Source organism: Cibotium barometz, chromosome 4 (genome assembly GCF_041138505.1).
Source record: "Cibotium barometz isolate CiBa-2024 chromosome 4, ASM4113850v1, whole genome shotgun sequence".
NCBI lineage: Eukaryota > Viridiplantae > Streptophyta > Polypodiopsida > Cyatheales > Cibotiaceae > Cibotium > Cibotium barometz.
Genome location: NC_141049.1, coordinates 47,975,796 through 47,995,200, shown reverse-complemented (window position 1 = coordinate 47,995,200; position 19,405 = coordinate 47,975,796). Strand labels below are relative to the sequence as shown.

General features: G+C 43.3%; 1 protein-coding gene across 2 annotated transcripts in view; it reads right to left on the bottom strand.

Annotated features, from left to right (window-relative positions):
• Positions 1-2,822: 2,822 nt before the first annotated feature.
• LOC147639337 (transferases, transferring hexosyl groups) overlaps positions 2,823-19,405 on the bottom strand; it is an 86,961-nt gene continuing 70,378 nt past the window's right edge. The window contains exons 5-8 of one of the 2 annotated variants that reach the window (XM_086790140.1): positions 4,071-4,186; positions 3,747-3,976; positions 3,444-3,634; positions 2,823-3,346 (exon numbers count right to left, since the gene is read on the bottom strand). In XM_086790140.1, coding sequence (XP_086646266.1) covers positions 3,179-3,346; positions 3,444-3,634; positions 3,747-3,976; positions 4,071-4,186 — 705 coding nt within the window. In that variant the 3' untranslated portion in view covers positions 2,823-3,178. Of the gene's footprint in view, positions 3,347-3,443; positions 3,635-3,746; positions 3,977-4,070; positions 4,259-19,405 lie in introns of both variants that reach the window. The other variant, XM_086790145.1, reaches the window with a different exon arrangement.

Here is a 19,405-nt window from a genome sequence, read left to right as displayed (position 1 = left end):
TCCATCCTGATGGCTCCCCTCTTTCTTTTCCACAGGCTGCTGCACATTATGGCCTGGGACCTCATTATCGTCGTCTTTGGCGTGATATAATTCGGATGCTTCAGCCTTTTTTGCCGATTCCACTGTTGGTAATTCGAGATCGCCTGCAGGATTAGACTATCTCCTCTTTTGATTCTTCATGCCATCCCTTGAGGCTGTCTGATATTACAGTTGCTGGTCTGTATAAACATTTGTTGCCATTGCCTTGGGTTTCTGAACGGGCAAATCTCTTCTGGCATATGCATCGATCATCTTGGTGGTGGAAAAGACGATTGCGATCTCTTTGGCAGTCGAAGCTTCCTCTTCGACAACAGCTCTTTTTATGGCGCGTTCTTTTGGCTATTATTCCCTCAGGACAATTTCTGGCATGCAGACATATATCCTCGTCCACTTGCCATAGATGCTCTGCTTCCAGGGAGACAGTCATTCATATTTTTTGGAGCTGTCCTTCTTCTCGTCAGTTTTTTCTTCCTCTCATCCAACTTCTGCGGGCTAGATTTTCAAATATGATATTTGGAAAGTTTTTCTAGCTATTTGGTCTTCATTTGCCAAGACCAGAGTTCTCTCTTTTCTTCTCATGGGTGCGCTACTGGGCTTTATGGACACTATGGAAAGTTCGCAACCATGCAGTTTTCGGTGATGCGATTTTTTTTTTTGCTTTTTCTTTCTTTCGGTACTCCCTGCATTAATCTTTCTTCGATTGCATGCAGGTTGACCAAATAGATCATGATGTATATGTCTTATATTGACATCTTCAGTTGATGTACTTTGGAACTATCTACTTTGGATAGTCATCTTGTAAATCTAATATAATTATAATTCCACTAAAAAAAAAGTGTATATATATGTATATGTATAAAAATATGTATGTATATATATATGTATATATATATATATATATACACACACATATATGTATGTATATGTATATGTCTGTACATACATACATACATACATATACATCTATATATATATATATATATATATATATATATATATATATATATATACATACATGTATGTATACATATATATATATACATATATGTATGTATATATATATGTATACATACATACATACATACATACATACATATATGTATGTATGTATGTATGTGTGTGTGTGTGTGTGTGTGTGTGTGTGTATACATACATATATGTACGTATATATGTATCTATGTGTATATACATACATGTGTGTGTGTGTGTGTGTGTGTGTGTTTACACACACACACACACACACACACACACACATATATATATACATATATATATATATATACTATCAACACACACACACACACACTTTTCACTTTTTTTTTTTGTAATATCCAGTGCTAACACACACACACACACATTATCAACATATATAGTTATTAAAATAAGAAACAAATAAATACACATAGATAGATGGAAGATATATGTATGTGTGTGTGTAGATAACACACATACACATATATATATATATACATACATACACACACACACATACATATAGATATAGATATGTGGATATATATACGTGTATACACCTGTGTGTGTGTGTGTGTGGAGATATACATAATACACGTGTGTGCGTGTGCATATTTATGTATGCATGTGTGTGTACGTATGTATATATATCTACATACATGTATGTACATATATATTTATATATTCATAATTATGTATATATATGTGTGTGATATTTTTTTTATCACATTTATTTAATTATTTATAATTGTATTGCTATTTTATATCTACATGCATGTATGTACACCTGCATATATATGTATGTATGTATGTGTACACACACATATAATGGTTTGGTGTGATCCAAAAAAAGAGAGCTCTACGTTGAACCAAGTCAAGGAGCTGCATTGAGTAGGGACACAAAAAGCTTGGGGTATTAGAAGGTGAAAGTTGGGAGAAAGAGAACTATTTCATAGGTTGTTAAATTTTTTAACAGCTGTCTTATGCCTAACATAGAACTTATTTGCAACGCATCCTTGGGACATGAAACAAATTGTTCTTCCAAGGCTTTGTCATGACAAAATACACAACCATTACTGAGCCCGAAGAAAGCAGACCAACCACAGCCTGACATTGCTATGTAGAGAGATTGGTGCTGGTTTTGATTCTCGCAAAGATCATAAATATCAACTCTCATCCAGATATCTAAATGCAACTTTCACCACCTATTGGATAAGGCACATCATTAATAGTTTTCTCCAGCTCTAAGATACAATTCTGCAAATGTTGTCTTGCATATGCACAAATTCCGTCTTCTTACAGCATCCACATGTTTATGGACCTCAATCAGTTCACTAAATCAGCACCACTCATTCTCACCATTCCAAAGCCAGAGATTAGGTTTCAAACCACCAAATGTTTTTACAATATCCTTATTCTTCAAATATTGTCTTGCTCTAAGATACAAATCTGCAAATGTCGTCTTGCATATGCACAAATCCTATCTTCTTACAGCATCCACATGTTTATGGACCTCAATAGTTGACTAAATCAGCACCACTCAATTCTCACCACTCCAAAGCCCGAGACTAGGGTTCAAACCACCAAATGTTTTTACAATATCTTTTAATCCAACTAATCCAACTCTAGTCATTTGCAACTGTTGTTTAGGCTGCCAAACAAGAAGTTTCTCAAGCCAGCACTCACAAACTATATGAAAAGGCATTGACTTAGGGAAGAAGCTTGGCTTCACAAATTTTCACGGAAGCCTCTCTATCCAAAAACAAAATAATCCTTCAAAACACCTCTTAGCTCTTAAAGTTTGATCTGAGTAGATGAATCATCATATATTAATGGTTAAAAATAACAATGCCAAGCTTGCTTTGAAAAGTTACTGAAAATCATAGACACAGACATTACACCACAGGCCTCAGGTGACAACAATACCAATGTGCCTGGGGACGATTTTCCACAGGATCGTTTCAGTTGTCGAAATGAATTCCGCACATTGGAGCTGTCCAGATAAGGAGTGGGTGCGGGTATTCTTGATTGCCTGGTTGGGATTAATGTGCTTATGAATTTATTTCACTATTCTCTTTTCAAGGCTCTCTATTATGAAGAAACAGGCCCTCGGAGAAAGTTGCTCTTAACCATCTTTCAGTTTGGACAATGAGGACAAAAGCATAAATCAGGTAAAGGGATAAAAGTTCACAAAAAGTAACGATCCCAGCGACACATAAAAAAGAAATGCCCCCCATATAACATAAGCTAGCTTGTGATTTTTTGGATAAGAATGGATTTTGTGAGCAGCAAACCAATATATAGGAGCACAAATGGAGAGAAATCTTGTGGCAACCTGCAAAACCCATGACTCTCTTGATGCCTGCAATTAATGACAAGAAGCCAAGGAACAAACACATACAAAAAGCTATGCTCTTTCAGCCTCTACATACCTGGACATGCATGATCAAGCACCCAACCAAAGCCATGAATGCCATCTCCAAAAGGAAAGGGATAGTCAATGGGGAGAAGAATCCTCCTGTGATGTCAGTAGTATTATCCATGTTTGATGACATAGTCTCGTCTTGAGTACGGATCCGATCCGTCTGAGAGTCATTCTGCACTCTTTGTCTCAATGAAAAGTCTGAAATCAAAGCCGTTTGCTTCACTCTCTTCATCTAGACAGTAATCGATTTAAGACCTAGAAGTGCAGTTCATAATCACCAGGTAATGGCAAATAAGAAAGAAACACTTACCTTTCGATATGGTTAACGCTGGCCCAATCGATCTATATTTATGTTGTTTGTCCTCATCTTTAAATTTTGGCATTACCGCAGGAGTCGCGCATAGACCAAGTGAGAAAAAAAGCCTTGGTCTGCACTTCGCGTAGGTAGCAATAGAGCAGACTGCCAATGTCAGCATTGGTGATGCTAAGAGAAAATTTGGCAGCTGCTTCATTTGAAAGTATCTCAAGAATCCTACATCCCTGAGTTATAAGAGTAAGTACTTAAATCAATTAGATTATCCTGTAGTCAGTGCAGCTACACAGTAACACATGGGTAGTTATCAATAGAGCTCACCAGTAGTGGCTTTGAACAAAACCATACAAGTAGGGTATCCTTTCATTACACCATGGCCGGCTGTCTTTGATTCCTCCTCCTCTTGTTTCGTAACATAACTTCAAGAACCCAAATGTCTGAAACGCCACGAAGGGGACTAATACAATGGCAGTTTGCATAACCACAACCCAAATGATTCGCACTGCCACCTTGGTAAACATGGATATGTCAATAGCGCAATGACTAAATGATTCATCCACAGTACTTCCTAGGGTAAGTCATCACCTCATACTATGAAGCATAGAAATGGTTATTAACAGGGCTCGCTACTCTTAACACTTTTTCATTATATAGGCTACTCCATAATGAAAGTACAACTAACAATATTCAGACCCCTAGTGTAGGCCACTTCAATTTTCAGTTTTCTTATTTGATTTGGTGTTGTACCTATTTATCTTGTCTCAATTGTATTAATAGTTATGTGGAATCAAGATCTGCGCTCGATCCCATACGAGGGACTCTCTCTCTCTCTCTCTCTCTCTCTCTCTCTCTCTCTCTCTCATATCACAGAGGCCTGAACCTCTTTCTGCACTGAGATGGGTACTGGCTGAGGAGGGATCATAGGATAATCATATGCTATCTGGATGTATACACACATTGGTGTTTTTCATTTCCTTCCATGGCTCTGTATATCCATGGTACTTATGGTCTCATAGACCCTTGGGGTCTTCCATAGACGTAATATAACTTCTCTCTCTCTCTCACACACACACACTTTTTTTTGTGAAAACTACCATTTTATCTTATATTGGAGAACCAGTGGAAAAACACTTCGTATTTATACTAATCAATCTGTTGCAGCTCAAAACTATCATGTAATGAAGTCAACAAAAGATGCTGCCTTTAATGATCGACAGAAGTAAATATACTTGTGATGTAAAGATCCACGGAAGTAAATATACTTGTGTTGTGCAAACACCTCATAATTATGATCCATTCATATAGCCCAATATCTCGTCCAGCCAAAGAAAAGAGCATATTCCTTCAATATCTTCCAAACATCCAAAATATTTTTCCAAATGTGACCCCAGGGAATCTTATTGTCATATCCGAAGACAGACGATTCAAAAACTCCCTTGTGTTAGCGCAAAACCATAGCAAATGAACACTACTCTCCATTTGATGATGGCACTACAAACAATTTGGAACCGCAATTTTCCGCTTTGTCAAATATTCTCCTACCATGAGTGTTCCTGTGAGACATCTCCATAGAAAAACCTTCTATTTTAAAGGAATTTGCTTTGCCATATCTTTCCTAAATTACCTTTCCACCAGCCTAAGGACTTGTTTATATGCCACACCCGATCCCCGTGTTCCTTTATCCATGGTTGTGGACACAGTAATTGATATGCCCTTGCCATTGTCAGTCCATAAAGAGGAAACTGTGTAATATAACTTGGTCAGCTGTTTTTTAGCAACCAATCATCCCCAACCGATATATACGGCATATCCCCATGTCCTGCTGGCTGATCAACGATAAGTCTCCACACAAGGCGGTAATGGGCTCCCAAATGCCATCGTCTTTGTGCTTGTGGAAACGACAATGGTCTACCTTCAGTCCATATGACATCTCCCACTTACAAATTCCTTTTCGTGCTAAAAAATAAGCTTTGCCACAACCAATGGCATATCGAATGCTCTACTCCAATGCACATTTTCATCTACCACTGTGTTTCAAGGAAATGTATAAGCACAGACTTCCAATCTTGGAGCAATCTGGAAGAGTAGGAGCAGCCTGGGATTTTTCCTTTTACCTCACCTACCAAGATATCCCAATAGGAAAGATTCCAATTCCCAAATGCTCTTGCAGAAATTTTGGGCACATGGCATTGGAATGTCCATTGGTTCTTTTGCAACCGTCAGGGGTGGGAACACCACCTTCAGAGGTTGTTCCTATTGTATCAGGCAGCAACACAAGGGGAAAAATGTGTTCAGGCCCCGAATGTCACACCGAATAAGGGGAAAGTAAAAATTGGCACGGCAAGCCCTCCTGTTACAAAAGGGAAAGAAAAGAGAAAACAGAAGCCAAATGCATGGCGCACACCCAAGAAAACGGTCCCTCTTACACAAAGACCTGAAGTGTCTCATAATTGTGCCGAAGGAACCTCCACAACGGGGCAGACTTCTAGGGTACCTGATATCTCGGGTGATGTTGCAGGTATGGACAGAATGTGGACTGCAATTGTGAGGGGTAACCCCATGTTTCCACACACTGTCAAATCTTGATGTATCTATTGGCTCTGGCATGGCAATCTTTTACATGCGAGCAATGTTCACGATGATATTCCACTTTATGCATTGCATAGTGATACAGGGAGCCAGAGAGCCATGCAAGTTGAATGGTAACATGTTTTGTTTACACTCATTGTACATATGTATATATAACAGTCAAATGCTTTACATATAATGTGCAAGGCCTCTTTGATGCAAATAAATGGAGGCTTTTTTCATCCTATGTAAATACTATGCAACTGTAAGGCCCCCCGACCCGTAGGGCGGGGGAATCCTTTTGATAGGCGGTCAAGTCTCATGTTATTTTCCGATTGACGACACCTCGATCTCGTAGAAATACGAGGCTACGAGCAAACGGACGGACCTAACTCTATCTCGCAAGGGAAGCGTAGTCATCCTAAAGGAAATTCTAATTCCCAGCACCAAATGTGCGTGGAGATGGAACAAGACCCACACTTGGTTCAAGGAAGCCAACGCCTTTTTCCCCCGTATTTCAAGAGGCACTGCCGCTGGCTCGGTCCCCTAAAACAAGTCTTGTTCGTGACTCTACTATTCCCTAAGTAACGTAAGTTACGACTAGTAGAAAGCTACCCGACTGATCGGGTCCACCCATCCTTAGAATGGTACCGTCAGGGCATCCATTCTCTCACTTTCCACGCACTCACCCGTTCAATTATTTTCTAATTACGTCCTACCACACTGTGAAACACTTAAAAACAAATTCCTTTGTTAATTAATTACACTTGATTCCTTAAAGAAAATCTTCCTTAGCACAACATTGAAATCAACGAACATACTTACAGTGAAAAATATTTACAAAGACCCTGAAACCGGGCCGATATCCCAATCCAAACTTCATGTCCAAACCATAACCATAACCACAATCCAATCACAGTCACAACCACAACCACAACCACAACCACATCGATGATCTAGAATTCGATCTTCTAGCCTCAACCAGCTGGGTAAACCTCACGGACCGTCTCCCCTCGTCGTCAGCCAGCCGATGAGGGCCAAGCCGTCCTGTCACCCCCTCAGGTACTGACACTTGTACCAAACCCTCTCGCTCTTCGGAGGGGACGTCTCCTCATGAGGTGGGGGTTAAGTCACCGCACTAGCCTGGACCCACAGAACTAGGCAGCATATATACATCACCCTGGTGGTGAAAACCAATTCCCAGTGGCATAGGAGGGGATTGCCCTGGGCCGACTCCCGGCCTCGCTATATCCTCCGCCCGGCTACACAGGCAAGCACGGAGTTAGCTAAGGGGGGGAGAAGCTGTACCTGCATGTTAGCAATAAACCAGCAGTATATCCAATAAAAAGAAACATAGCCTTTATTCAATGAATTCACACATTAACAAAAACCATCGTTTTGGAAAGACAATGATTCAAAAGCAAGATTATTTTCCTATAATTTTACTTAAGAGTAACCATAAGGTACTTTAGGCCATCTAACCTTGGTTCCTTTCCTATTATTTCGAATCTTTGCATTAAGCTTCATAAGAGAGAATTTTACTTAAACTTGTTAAATGATCAACCTGGTTATCGTTTTCATGCCTATTCACTTCAAGAGGGGCGAAGTCGATTGCAGGGACGTGATTCGCCTCATTCCCTCCTTGGGCAGCGCGTGGTTCTTCAATTCGACGGCGTTTCGGCGCCATAGGAGCACTAGAGTTTTAAGAGGATAGAGAGAAAACGAGGTGAATATAAGAGGTTGGGAGCGTGGAGAGAAAAGAGAGAATTCTACTGGTTCAAACGGATTCGAAAACGGAGTCCGTTTGGGGTAGGAAAAGCTTGTTGGGCTTATGGGCAGGAACGACCTCTTAGCCTAAGTTTAAGTCGCCGCATATGGGGGGGGGGGGGAATTGAGAGGGTGTCCTTAACTTGGAGAGCTCTTGAGAAGAGTGTACGTCTAGGGAGGCCTAGGGAAGAGTAAGGCAAGGGTTGAAGGAGAGGCACACTTTAAGTCTATTCACACGGGGGGGAGAGAAGAGTGTAGGACATGTCCTAGAGCTTGAGAGAGGGCTTGCGCGTAGGGGCTTGCTGGGGGCTTGTCTGGAGAAGGGGGCTGGGAGGGTCCTTTTATAGGTGCTGGAGGGTGGACGTCCGGGTGCGGGAAGGTGACACCTGGGTGGTGTAGGTGTCCGGGAGAGGGTGTGGGCGTGAGACACCTGGGGGTGGAGGTGTCTCGAGGAGAGAGAAAGTGTGACACATGGGAGTGGAGGTGTCCCCAAGAGAGAGAGAGCGCGACACCTGTGGATAGAGGGTTTTGGGAGGAGGGGGTACGTGTAGGGGTGTGCTGGAGGGTGCGTCTAGGTCGTGTACACGCTTGGGTGTCCCGGGCGGATTGTCGGTTTTTTTCACGGGCGGCGCCCGTGGTGGGGCCCACGCCGGCCGCCCGCCATCGTCCAAGGGGGTCAAAAATATTTTTTGACGGAAATGTCCGGCCTTGCCCCGTGACCATGGGGGCGTGTTCCGTTCGTTGATTAGACGCCTGGATAGTTACTATTTTTGGTCGGAAGTTCGCAGATTAAAGGCTTAAAAGCTTAATTAAACCCATTCTGGGTACCCGTTTTTAGTTCAGAAAAAACTATTTTAAGCGTAAAATTACGCGTAGATTTCAAATTTGGATTCAAAATTACAAATTTCTAAGCAAAAATGGATCATTTTCCAAAAATAGAAGTTTTTTTATCGTAAAAATGACAGACTAAGTTATATTTTTCAACTCTGAAGCAAGTACATTGTTATTTACAATGGGTATGTTACATCCTTCCCTACTAAAAGAACTCGAGATGTCCTCATCTCGGCACGAACTCTGGGTAATTCTTTTGGAGGGTTGACTCTTCCTCCCAAGTGGCATCCTCCTCAGGGTAATCTTTCCATTCCACTAAATGTTCCCTAAGGATTCTATTGCGAAGCACTCTTTCTCTAGAGTCGATGATTCTATTAGGTCTCATTTCAAGGACTCCCTGAGTTGGCATTACAATTTGTTCATCATCAAGAACATGATCAGGATGAGGCATATATGGCTTTAGTAAGCTTACATGGAATACATCATGGATCTTGAGGTGGGTTGGGAGGCGAAGTTTGTAGGCATGTTTTCCCAAACATTTGATGACTTCGTAAGGCCCACAATACCTTGGACTCAGTTTCCTAAATTTTCCAAGAGATAAAGAACTTCTTTTTGGCCGCACTCGAAGAAAAACTTTGTCTCCTTGCTGAAAAATTCTGTCAGATCTTTTGGTATCAGCATAATGCTTCTGTCGATCCTGGGCGGCTTTAATATCCTTGCGAATAGCTTTGGTTTGTTCTTCCATTTCTTCAAGCATTATCCTGGAGGCTTCAACCTTTAGTGTGGGGTCAGAGAAATTTAAGGGAGATAAACACTCCTGACCATAAAGAGCTTTGAATGGTGACATCCCTATGCTTTGGTGATAGGATGTATTGTAAGAGAACTCCACTAGAGGGAGATACTGAATCCACTTCTTTGGTTCACGCCCACAATAGGCTCTCAGGATGTCTTCTATAATCTGATTAACTCTCTCAGTTTGACCATCTGTTTCTGGGTGGTAAGCTGTACTGAAACAAAGTTGTGTTCCAATAGCCTAGAATAATGATGTCCAGAACTTTGAAGTGAAGTCAGAGTCCCGGTCACTGACTATTCTTTTTGGCAATCCATGAAGCCTAAAGATTTCCTTGATGAAAAGGTGGGCAATATCAGTCCGAATGGCATGACTGTAAATTCATAGTGGCCATAGCGGGTATTGAAAGCGGTTTTTGAGATATCTGATTCCTTGATCCTAATTTGATAGTAGCAAGACCTTAAATCCATCTTGGAGAAAACTTTGGATCCATAAAGTCTGTCAAGAAGTTCGTCGATGCGAGGAATGGGGTATTTGTTTTTGACAGTGACCTTGTTTAGGCCTCGGTAGTCAATACAAAGCCGAAGCGAGCCATCCTTCTTTCTCTGGAAAAGAACAGGCGCTCCCCATGGGGAATTACTAGGGCGAATGAATCCTTGCTCAATGAGCTGCCTAAGTTGTTCCTTGAGCTCTATGGCTTCGGGAAGAGACATTTTGTAAGGTCTCCTTGAAACTGATTCAGCACCAGGGATTAACTCAATCCCATGATCTACTTCTCGAGATGGGGGTAGTTTTGTAAGTTCCTCTGGAAAGATATCTGAAAACTCCTGGAGCCAAGAGGGTTCTAAATCTGGGTTGCTTTCTTCTACCTTGTTGAGTTTGACAAGGAAGATATGTTAGCCCTTGCGCACTCCCTTAAGAAGACGATTAGCTTTGACCAAATGAAATTTGGGTTTACCTGTTTTTCCCTGGGCTGATACTACCTGTCCTTGACTATTCTTAAAGGTGATGCTTCCTTCAGCACAGTGAATGTCAGCATTGTTTGCAATTAACCAATCCATACCAAGGATTCCATCATAAATCCCTAATGGTAAGCTTCTAAAATACCCATGGGTTGATTCACCATCCAATTCAAATTCAAGATCTCCCACACAATGTCGGGATACTTCTTCTTTTCCATTAGCTAACTCAACAATCATTGCTTGGGCTGGTTTTTGATCTAACTGTAACTTACGCAAGCATTTTGGAGAAAGAAATGAATGCGTACTACCACAATCAACCAAAAGCTGGAAAGATCTACCTTGATAAGTAGCCGGAGCTTGGATAACAGAAAACTGCTGATTAGGTCCTTGATGTTCTATAGCTGCATGAATGGTGGCTTGCTCTTCTTCTTCCATCTCTAAAGTCGGTTCACCAATCATAGAGCAGACACGGGCAGTCACTCCACGACCTCTACCACGTCCACCACCACCTCGTCTAGCTTGGCGGTTATTAGGAATCCCACGACCTTGAACTACCCGGCCGCCTTGTGGAGCAGCAGTGACACTAGGATTGAGAGAGGGTCTTGCAAGTTTGGGGCATTCATTCCGGAAGTGGCCAACTTCATTGCAATAAAAGCACCTTTGGTCCCCATAGGATTCTGAAGTGGAATTAGCATAACTGCGGGGGACAAAATTATTGGGGTACTGACCAATAGTGTTGTGGCGGAAATTCGATTGGTAATTCCTCTGAAGGCGCCCCCTTGGGTTAGACTCAGGATAGACTCTCTTCTTTGCTTAAACACTCTTTACTTCTTTAGCCAGAGGTTTGGCTTGGGTAAGAGCATCTTGCAAGGTAGTTGGCCTCATTGCTTCAAGGCGAGAATCCAAAGGTTCATTCAGCCCTTGGCAAAATCGGGCCACTTGTTGAGTGATCGACATAGGTGGAGCATATTTGCCAAGTGTGACAAATTTTGAGTAGTATTCCTCCAGGAAAAAGCTAAGCTGCTTGAGGCTGAAGAACTCGTTCATCTTAATAGATTCATGAGATGGGGGAAGATAACGGCCCTTCACAGCTTGCTTAATGTCACTCCAGGTTTGGGTATCTTCAGTGACGCCCTTATCTCGGCACCATTGCTTCCACCAAAGTTTGGCGTCCCCAGTAAGAGGGAATCTGGCAAGCATGGATTGATTCCCAATTCCTGTACCAGCAGCCGAAAAGTAATCATCCATGGCTTCTATCCAAACTTCTGCATCCCTTTCAATCTTTGAACCTGCCCCATTAAATGAGAGAGGTTGCATTTGTTTGAGGAGAAGCTTCTTCTCCTGTGTATCTGTATATAATGCATTGGGAGCAAGAAGTTGACGATCCTGGTTATCAATAAGAAGCTAAATTTAGAATCATGTCACTTAGGCGGTTTAATACACATAAGACAATGAGTGTGAAAATCAAAACCTTTTATTCCAAGCTTTAATATTTACAAGTAAACCAAGCCATTTACAAGTAAACTAAGCCATTTACAAGGATTGGACTAAATCCAATCTTATTTATTTACATGGTAGTCCTCTAAGGAACCTAATAAAGATCTGCGGTGGTAGCATTGAAAAAGTAGGGGGGTTCTCCCATGGTTTCAAGAACTCGATAAGTCTCTGGTAGGAGAGGTAAACCTCGTCTAGAAAGACGGGTAACGACTACTCTATCAGGGGTGAGTCACCTTATCATAAACCCAATGATTCTGCAGCATGCGATTCCCATCGATAGTGACATAGGTGTTACGAGGAGTGCCAATAAACCAGAACAGGCGAACCATCCGCAACATCTCGGCATATCGGATCCGCCTCAAGTCGTTGGTGAGATTGCCGACGTGCTCAGCTCGAATGATGAAATAGGTAGATCGACGATGCCAATACTCAGTTCTGTTCCATCCCCTTTCGATGCGAGTGTAAAGAGGAAGGGTTAGCTTGTCTACAATGTGCATCATAGTGTCACGGAACTCGAATTCGGAAGAGCGACAAGCAGTCATGAACATGCATTGGAATACCAGGAAGCGAGAATAGGGATCCATCTCGTCCTCCTGCATCCAGCCGTAACTAGATTAGTTTAACAAGAATTCCTAGAGCAACAAGAGAATACAATATAAAATCTCCCAAGTCTAAACCTGCTCTGATACCACGTGTAAAGGCCCCCCGACCCGTAGGGCGGGAGAATCCTTTTGATAAGCGGTCAAGTCTCATGTTATTTTCCGATTGACGACACCTCGATCTCGTAGAAATACGAGGCTACGAGCAAACGGACGGACCTAACTCTATCTCGCAAGGGAAGCGTAGTCATCCTAAAGGAAATTCTAATCCCCAGCACCAAATGTGCGTGGAGATGGAACAAGACCCACACTTGGTTCAAAGAAGCCAACGCCTTTCTCTCCCGTATTTCAAGAGGCACGGCCGCTGGCTCGGTCCCCTAAAACAAGTCTTGTTCGTGACTCTACTATTCCCTAAGTAACGTAAGTTACGACTAGTAGAAAGCTACCCGACTGATCGGGTCCACCCATCCTTAGAATGGTACCGTCAGGACATCCATTCTCCCACTTTCCACGCACTCACCCGTTCAATTATTTTCTAATTACGTCCTACCACACTGTGAAACACTTAAAAACAAATTCCTTTGTTAATTAATTACACTTGATTCCTTAAAGAAAATCTTCCTTAGCACAACATTGAAATCAACGAACATACTTACAGTGAAAAATATTTACAAAGACCCTGAAACCGGGCCGATATCCCAATCCAAACTTCATGTCCAAACCATAACCATAACCACAATCCAATCACAGTCACAACCACAACCACAACCACAACCACATCGATGATCTAGAATTCGATCTTCCAGCCTCAACCAGCTGGGTAAACCTCACGGACCGTCTCCCCTCGTCGTCAGCCAGCCGATGAGGGCCAAGCCGTCCTGTCACCCCCTCAGGTACTGACACTTGTACCAAACCCTCTCGCTCTTCGGAGGGGACGTCTCCTCATGAGGTGGGGGTTAAGTCACCGCACTAGCCTGGACCCACAGAACTAGGCAGCATATATACATCACCCTGGTGGTGAAAACCAATTCCCAGTGGCATAGGAGGGGATTGCCCTGGGCCGACTCCCGGCCTCGCTATATCCTCCGCCCGGCTACACAGGCAAGCACGGAGTTAGCTAAGGGGGGGAGAAGCTGTACCTGCATGTTAGCAATAAACCAGCAGTATATCCAATAAAAAGAAACATAGCCTTTATTCAATGAATTCACACATTAACAAAAACCATCGTTTTGGAAAGACAATGATTCAAAAGCAAGATTATTTTCCTATAATTTTACTTAAGAGTAACCATAAGGTACTTTAGGCCATCTAACCTTGGTTCCTTTCCTATTATTTCGAATCTTTGCATTAAGCTTCATAAGAGAGAATTTTACTTAAACTTGTTAAATGATCAACCTGGTTATCGTTTTCATGCCTATTCACTTCAAGAGGGGCGAAGTCGATTGCAGGGACGTGATTCGCCTCATTCCCTCCTTGGGCAGCGCGTGGTTCTTCAATTCGACGGCGTTTCGGCGCCATAGGAGCACTAGAGTTTTAAGAGGATAGAGAGAAAACGAGGTGAATATAAGAGGTTGGGAGCGTGGAGAGAAAAGAGAGAATTCTACTGGTTCAAACGGATTCGAAAACGGAGTCCGTTTGGGGTAGGAAAAGCTTGTTGGGCTTATGGGCAGGAACGACCTCTTAGCCTAAGTTTAAGTCGCCGCATATGGGGGGGGGGGGGGGGGGGGAATTGAGAGGGTGTCCTTAACTTGGAGAGCTCTTGAGAAGAGTGTACGTCTAGGGAGGCCTAGGGAAGAGTAAGGCAAGGGTTGAAGGAGAGGCACACTTTAAGTCTATTCACACGGGGGGGAGAGAAGAGTGTAGGACATGTCCTAGAGCTTGAGAGAGGGCTTGCGCGTAGGGGCTTGCTGGGGGCTTGTCTGGAGAAGGGGGCTGGGAGGGTCCTTTTATAGGTGCTGGAGGGTGGACGTCCGGGTGCGGGAAGGTGACACCTGGGTGGTGTAGGTGTCCGGGAGAGGGTGTGGGCGTGAGACACCTGGGGGTGGAGGTGTCTCGAGGAGAGAGAAAGTGTGACACATGGGGGTGGAGGTGTCCCCAAGAGAGAGAGAGCGCGACACCTGTGGATAGAGGGTTCTGGGAGGAGGGGGTACGTGTAGGGGTGTGCTGCAGGGTGCGTCTAGGTCGTGTACACGCTTGGGTGTCCCGGGCGGATTGTCGGTTTTTTTCACGGGCGGCGCCCGTGGTGGAGCCCACACCGGCCGCCCGCCGTCGTCCGAGGGGGTCAAAAATATTTTTTGACGGAAATGTCCGGCCTTGCCCCGTGACCATGGGGGCGTGTTCCGTTCGTTGATTAGACGCCTGGATAGTTACTATTTTTGGTCGGAAGTTCGCAGATTAAAGGCTTAAAAGCTTAATTAAACCCATTCCGGGTACCCGTTTTTAGTTCAGAAAAAACTATTTTAAGCGTAAAATTACGCGTAGATTTCAAATTTGGATTCAAAATTACAAATTTCTAAGCAAAAATGGCTCATTTTCCAAAAATAGAAGTTTTTTTATCGTAAAAATGACAGACTAAGTTATATTTTTCAACTCTGAAGCAAGTACATTGTTATTTACAATGGGTATGTTACAGCAACCACATATAGTTTGTAACTTTGTTTGCAAGAGCATAATTAGCATGCTTTTGCTGGTAGAAATGGAGTTTTCACTGGTTATCACATCTTTTATGCAACGAAGCAAGCCTTTTTGGTACTCTTATCATGGTTAGACATGAATCTTCACCTGCCTATGCTGATAGTTCGTCTCATCGCTCTCATATGATGTGCTTTGAGAAACAAATGTGGGATTTTGGATGCATGCGATATCTGGACACATCTCATGCCTCAATGGTTGGGCTTTATGAAACCGGCCTTTAGTAGAAACCAAAGTGCGGTAAACTAACAATCGCCCAAACACAGCTGTAAATCAACAAAGAAAATAGACAAACGGGAGCTAGAGAGAGAGAGAGAGAGAGAGAGAGAGAGAGGTATTAACGTCGGTAGAATGCAACACTAGAGCGCTCCTACACAAAATCAACGACACCTGTTGGCCCCAGAGCTTGGCGTCCCTTTTCGGTATTTCTTTATTCACATTCACAGAAAATTCCAACTGAATACATCATGACCGTACATGGCTTATACATATGCATGTCCAAACTGCCAGTCCTCTGGTCCTCTCGGCATAGAGGTTTCACACAACCCTGTGCTTAAAACACCACACTGTTCTGCACCTCTAATCTACCAAGAAAGTACATCCATGAGGCCCTGAAAATGCAGCCAATTGGCCCATGCACATAGCCAAAAACACAGCCATACATCAGCCCATAGACTCTTCCAAAACAGCCCAAAAGCTTGCCTTGTTTCCACCCTCAGAACTGCCAAACCCTTCCTCTCACAAAGGGCCAAAGGAGCACCTCCGAGATAGTCTCAAGCCAGTGAAAAGAGAGACTCGGTTGTGCACTTCCTGCAGCCACCTATTCACAAAGAGAGAGAGAAACCTGCAGTCCTTGTGCTGCCTTGAAAGAGAGAGAAACTTGTCGGCTGTGCATTTCTGTGGCCACATGCAAACTGCCCGCCTGCATCCAGGAGAGGGGGGGAGAGAGAGAGAGAAAGAGAGCAGTCCAGTCCTTGCGTTTGCAGCCGTCCAGTAGCCAAAAAGCAAAGAGGCCTCTGTCAAGCCCACGTGCTTTTCTGCAGCTCGCCGTTTCCTGCTGTTCAGCCCCTGCCGCCACCTGCAAACTACCCGCCTGCCTGCTGACTGCCTGACTCCTCTGTCCGACCAGCCCACCAGTCACCTGGAGAGAGCCCATGTGCAGCTGCAGCCCTGCGCTTCCCTGCAGCCCGCCAGTCGCCTTCCAAAGGAAAGAGAGAGAAAAGAGTGTTTCCCACGAGCAAAGCTCCTGCGTGTAGCTGCAGTCCAGCCGCCAGCCTTTCAAGAGAAAAGCACGACCCGTGCAGCTGCAGCCCGATTCTCTCCAAAAAAGTCCCCTCAAAAAATAACGTACCCCCCCAAAAGGGCCACGATCCTCCTAAAAGGGTATTCATTTGTTTTAAAGGTTTTTAAAACCTTTGTCCCTTCCAAAAATTTGTCCCCCCCACATGGGGTTATGAAAGGAAAACTTAATAATAATACCTAGAGTCCTCTTGACCCCAAGTATAAACACTTGACAAATGTCCTGCACACTAACCACCATGCCAAATGTCCTGCACACTAACCACCATGCCCAATGTTCAGAGTGACGCTGTACAAATTCACAGGGTCATGACATACCCCCCTCTTAAAAAATGGCAAGCGTCCTGGATTGCATCCTGGTGATACAGCAAGACATCCAAGCGGAACACACTGATAACGAAGGCTGCCCAATAAAGCAAGATATCAGCCATGTGATCCAAAAGAGAGTGAAAAGTACAGTATGGCAAGATTAGCGTCCCAATCTCTCTCAGCCATACATATGTAGCAACATTCACTGCAAACCAATGGTGTAGTAATAGTCCAAGTTGTATACCACTTAACCACAACATCCAATGTGACTAGTACACATATATCATAGAAGTCCCATAAGCAGATGTATTGTCAACAGTCAGTACCTTCGGGTGAAACAGAAGCTGCACCAAGCGACCTCTAGATGACATCTAAGCCTGTCTGTATCAAGGGAGCGGAGTTGCTACCCCCCTCTTGAGCATCAAGCAATGCTCCAGACCTATGCTCTGCTGAACCTGAATGAGCTGTAGCAAGAGTCAGCTCCAACTCGAAGGCATCAAGATAAAGCTGCAATACCTGAGGTGAATCTGCTATGTCACCCTCCTCCATCCACTTCGCATCCATCGGTGATCCGGCTAAGCCTCATCTGATACATCCTCAGGCACATCTCCTCGGAAAGGTCTAAGAAGACTCACATGAGATGCATTGTGAATCCTCCAGTGATTTGGTAGCTTCAAACGATAAGCTACCTCACTGATCTTTTCCATTATCTGAAAAGGTACATAGTAGCGCATGCTCAACTTAGGAAATACACGCTCTTTACCCTTCATCTTTTTGAGCCTGGCTTTCTCAAATCGCAAAAGAACCCAGTCACCCAATGCAAACTCTAATGCACGCCTGTGACAGTCTGTTGCTTTCTTTTGCTTTTGTTGAGTTCTTTGGAGTGCCAACTTAACTCTCTTGTAAGCTTCAACTATGTTCTCCACATACTGGTCAGCCTGAAAGATCTTATCCTTTGTGTGTAAAATGGATGGTACCTTCTTCCCTCCTTTCACAATCTCAGAAAGGCGCCTTGCTCGTCGAGGTATGAACGGTGTTGTTATAAGCGAACTCCACCAAAGGAAGATACTTTTCCCATTGTTGCTTGTGCTCTGACACACAGCACTTGAGAAGATCTAACACTGTGGAATTAGCCTCTTCCGACTGCCCATATGTCTGTGGATGAAACGATAATGAAAACTTGAGAGTTGTACCCATGTTGTCAAACAACCCTCTCCAAAATAAACTCGTCATCCGTGGATCACGATCACTGATGATAGACGAAGGCATGCCATAATACTTGAAGATGTTCTCCATGAACAACTTCATCATGTGATCTACTTTAATCTTCTTACGCACGGGAATAAAATGTGCCTTTTACTGAACCTGCATATGATAGTCCAAATGCCATCATTCCCCGTTTGTGTCCTCGGAAGATCAAATATAAAATCCATGGCAATGCTCTCCCATGGTCTATTTGGAATAGGTAAAGGCTGAAGTAACCCTGGTGTCTTCTGACGGTCAAACTTCACCTTTTGGCATGTGATGCATGCCCTAACAAAAGCATCAACATCCCTTCTCAAGGTCGGCTAACAAAAGAAAGCCTCCATTGCCTTTCCCGTGGCCTCAATGCCCCTATGACCTGCATACGGTGGAGCATGACTTTCAGTCATAACCTTAACATTGACAAATTAGATTGAGTTTCATCATCTTTGGCATCCTTAACAAAAACCAAGTACGCGGAAAGATGCTTTTTCATTACTGATGAAATGGCCAAAGCCAATAGGAACAGATTCCCCTTTAAGCTTTACATCCAAAATATGTTGTCTCTCTATGAGTCAAAGTAATCTTCTTGTTGTACGTATCCACCACCGCATGTACTCTATGACACCATGGCATACCCAACAAACGCGAAACTTAGGATACAGAAGGCGGTGTGAGACTTGTGTGATAGGATCCTTAATTACGAATACTTCTACTACATGTTACACATAAACCTTAGTATAATAAAATATAAGCTGTAAATTGAGTTTGGGGTCACTTACCACCTACAAAACACATAAGACCATTGCCTCAATCCCAAACAGGTGTGCACACATGCATCCATAGGGTTTCCAGGCTTCCCTGAAGCCCATGGACAGTCACATGCAAAAATACCAAGCACTGTCCAGACAGCTAAGACAAGTCATTCATGCATGTCAAATCACACCAATGCTTTATGCACAATATTTTGGATTCCATCTCCCAACTTATTCATCTTGTACAGAACCTAGAACCTGTCTCGGACACCGCCCATACAGGTACAAAGAATGCTCACCGCGGTATCCACCCTTCCATGTGGGAACATGGGGAGAGTCAGAATCT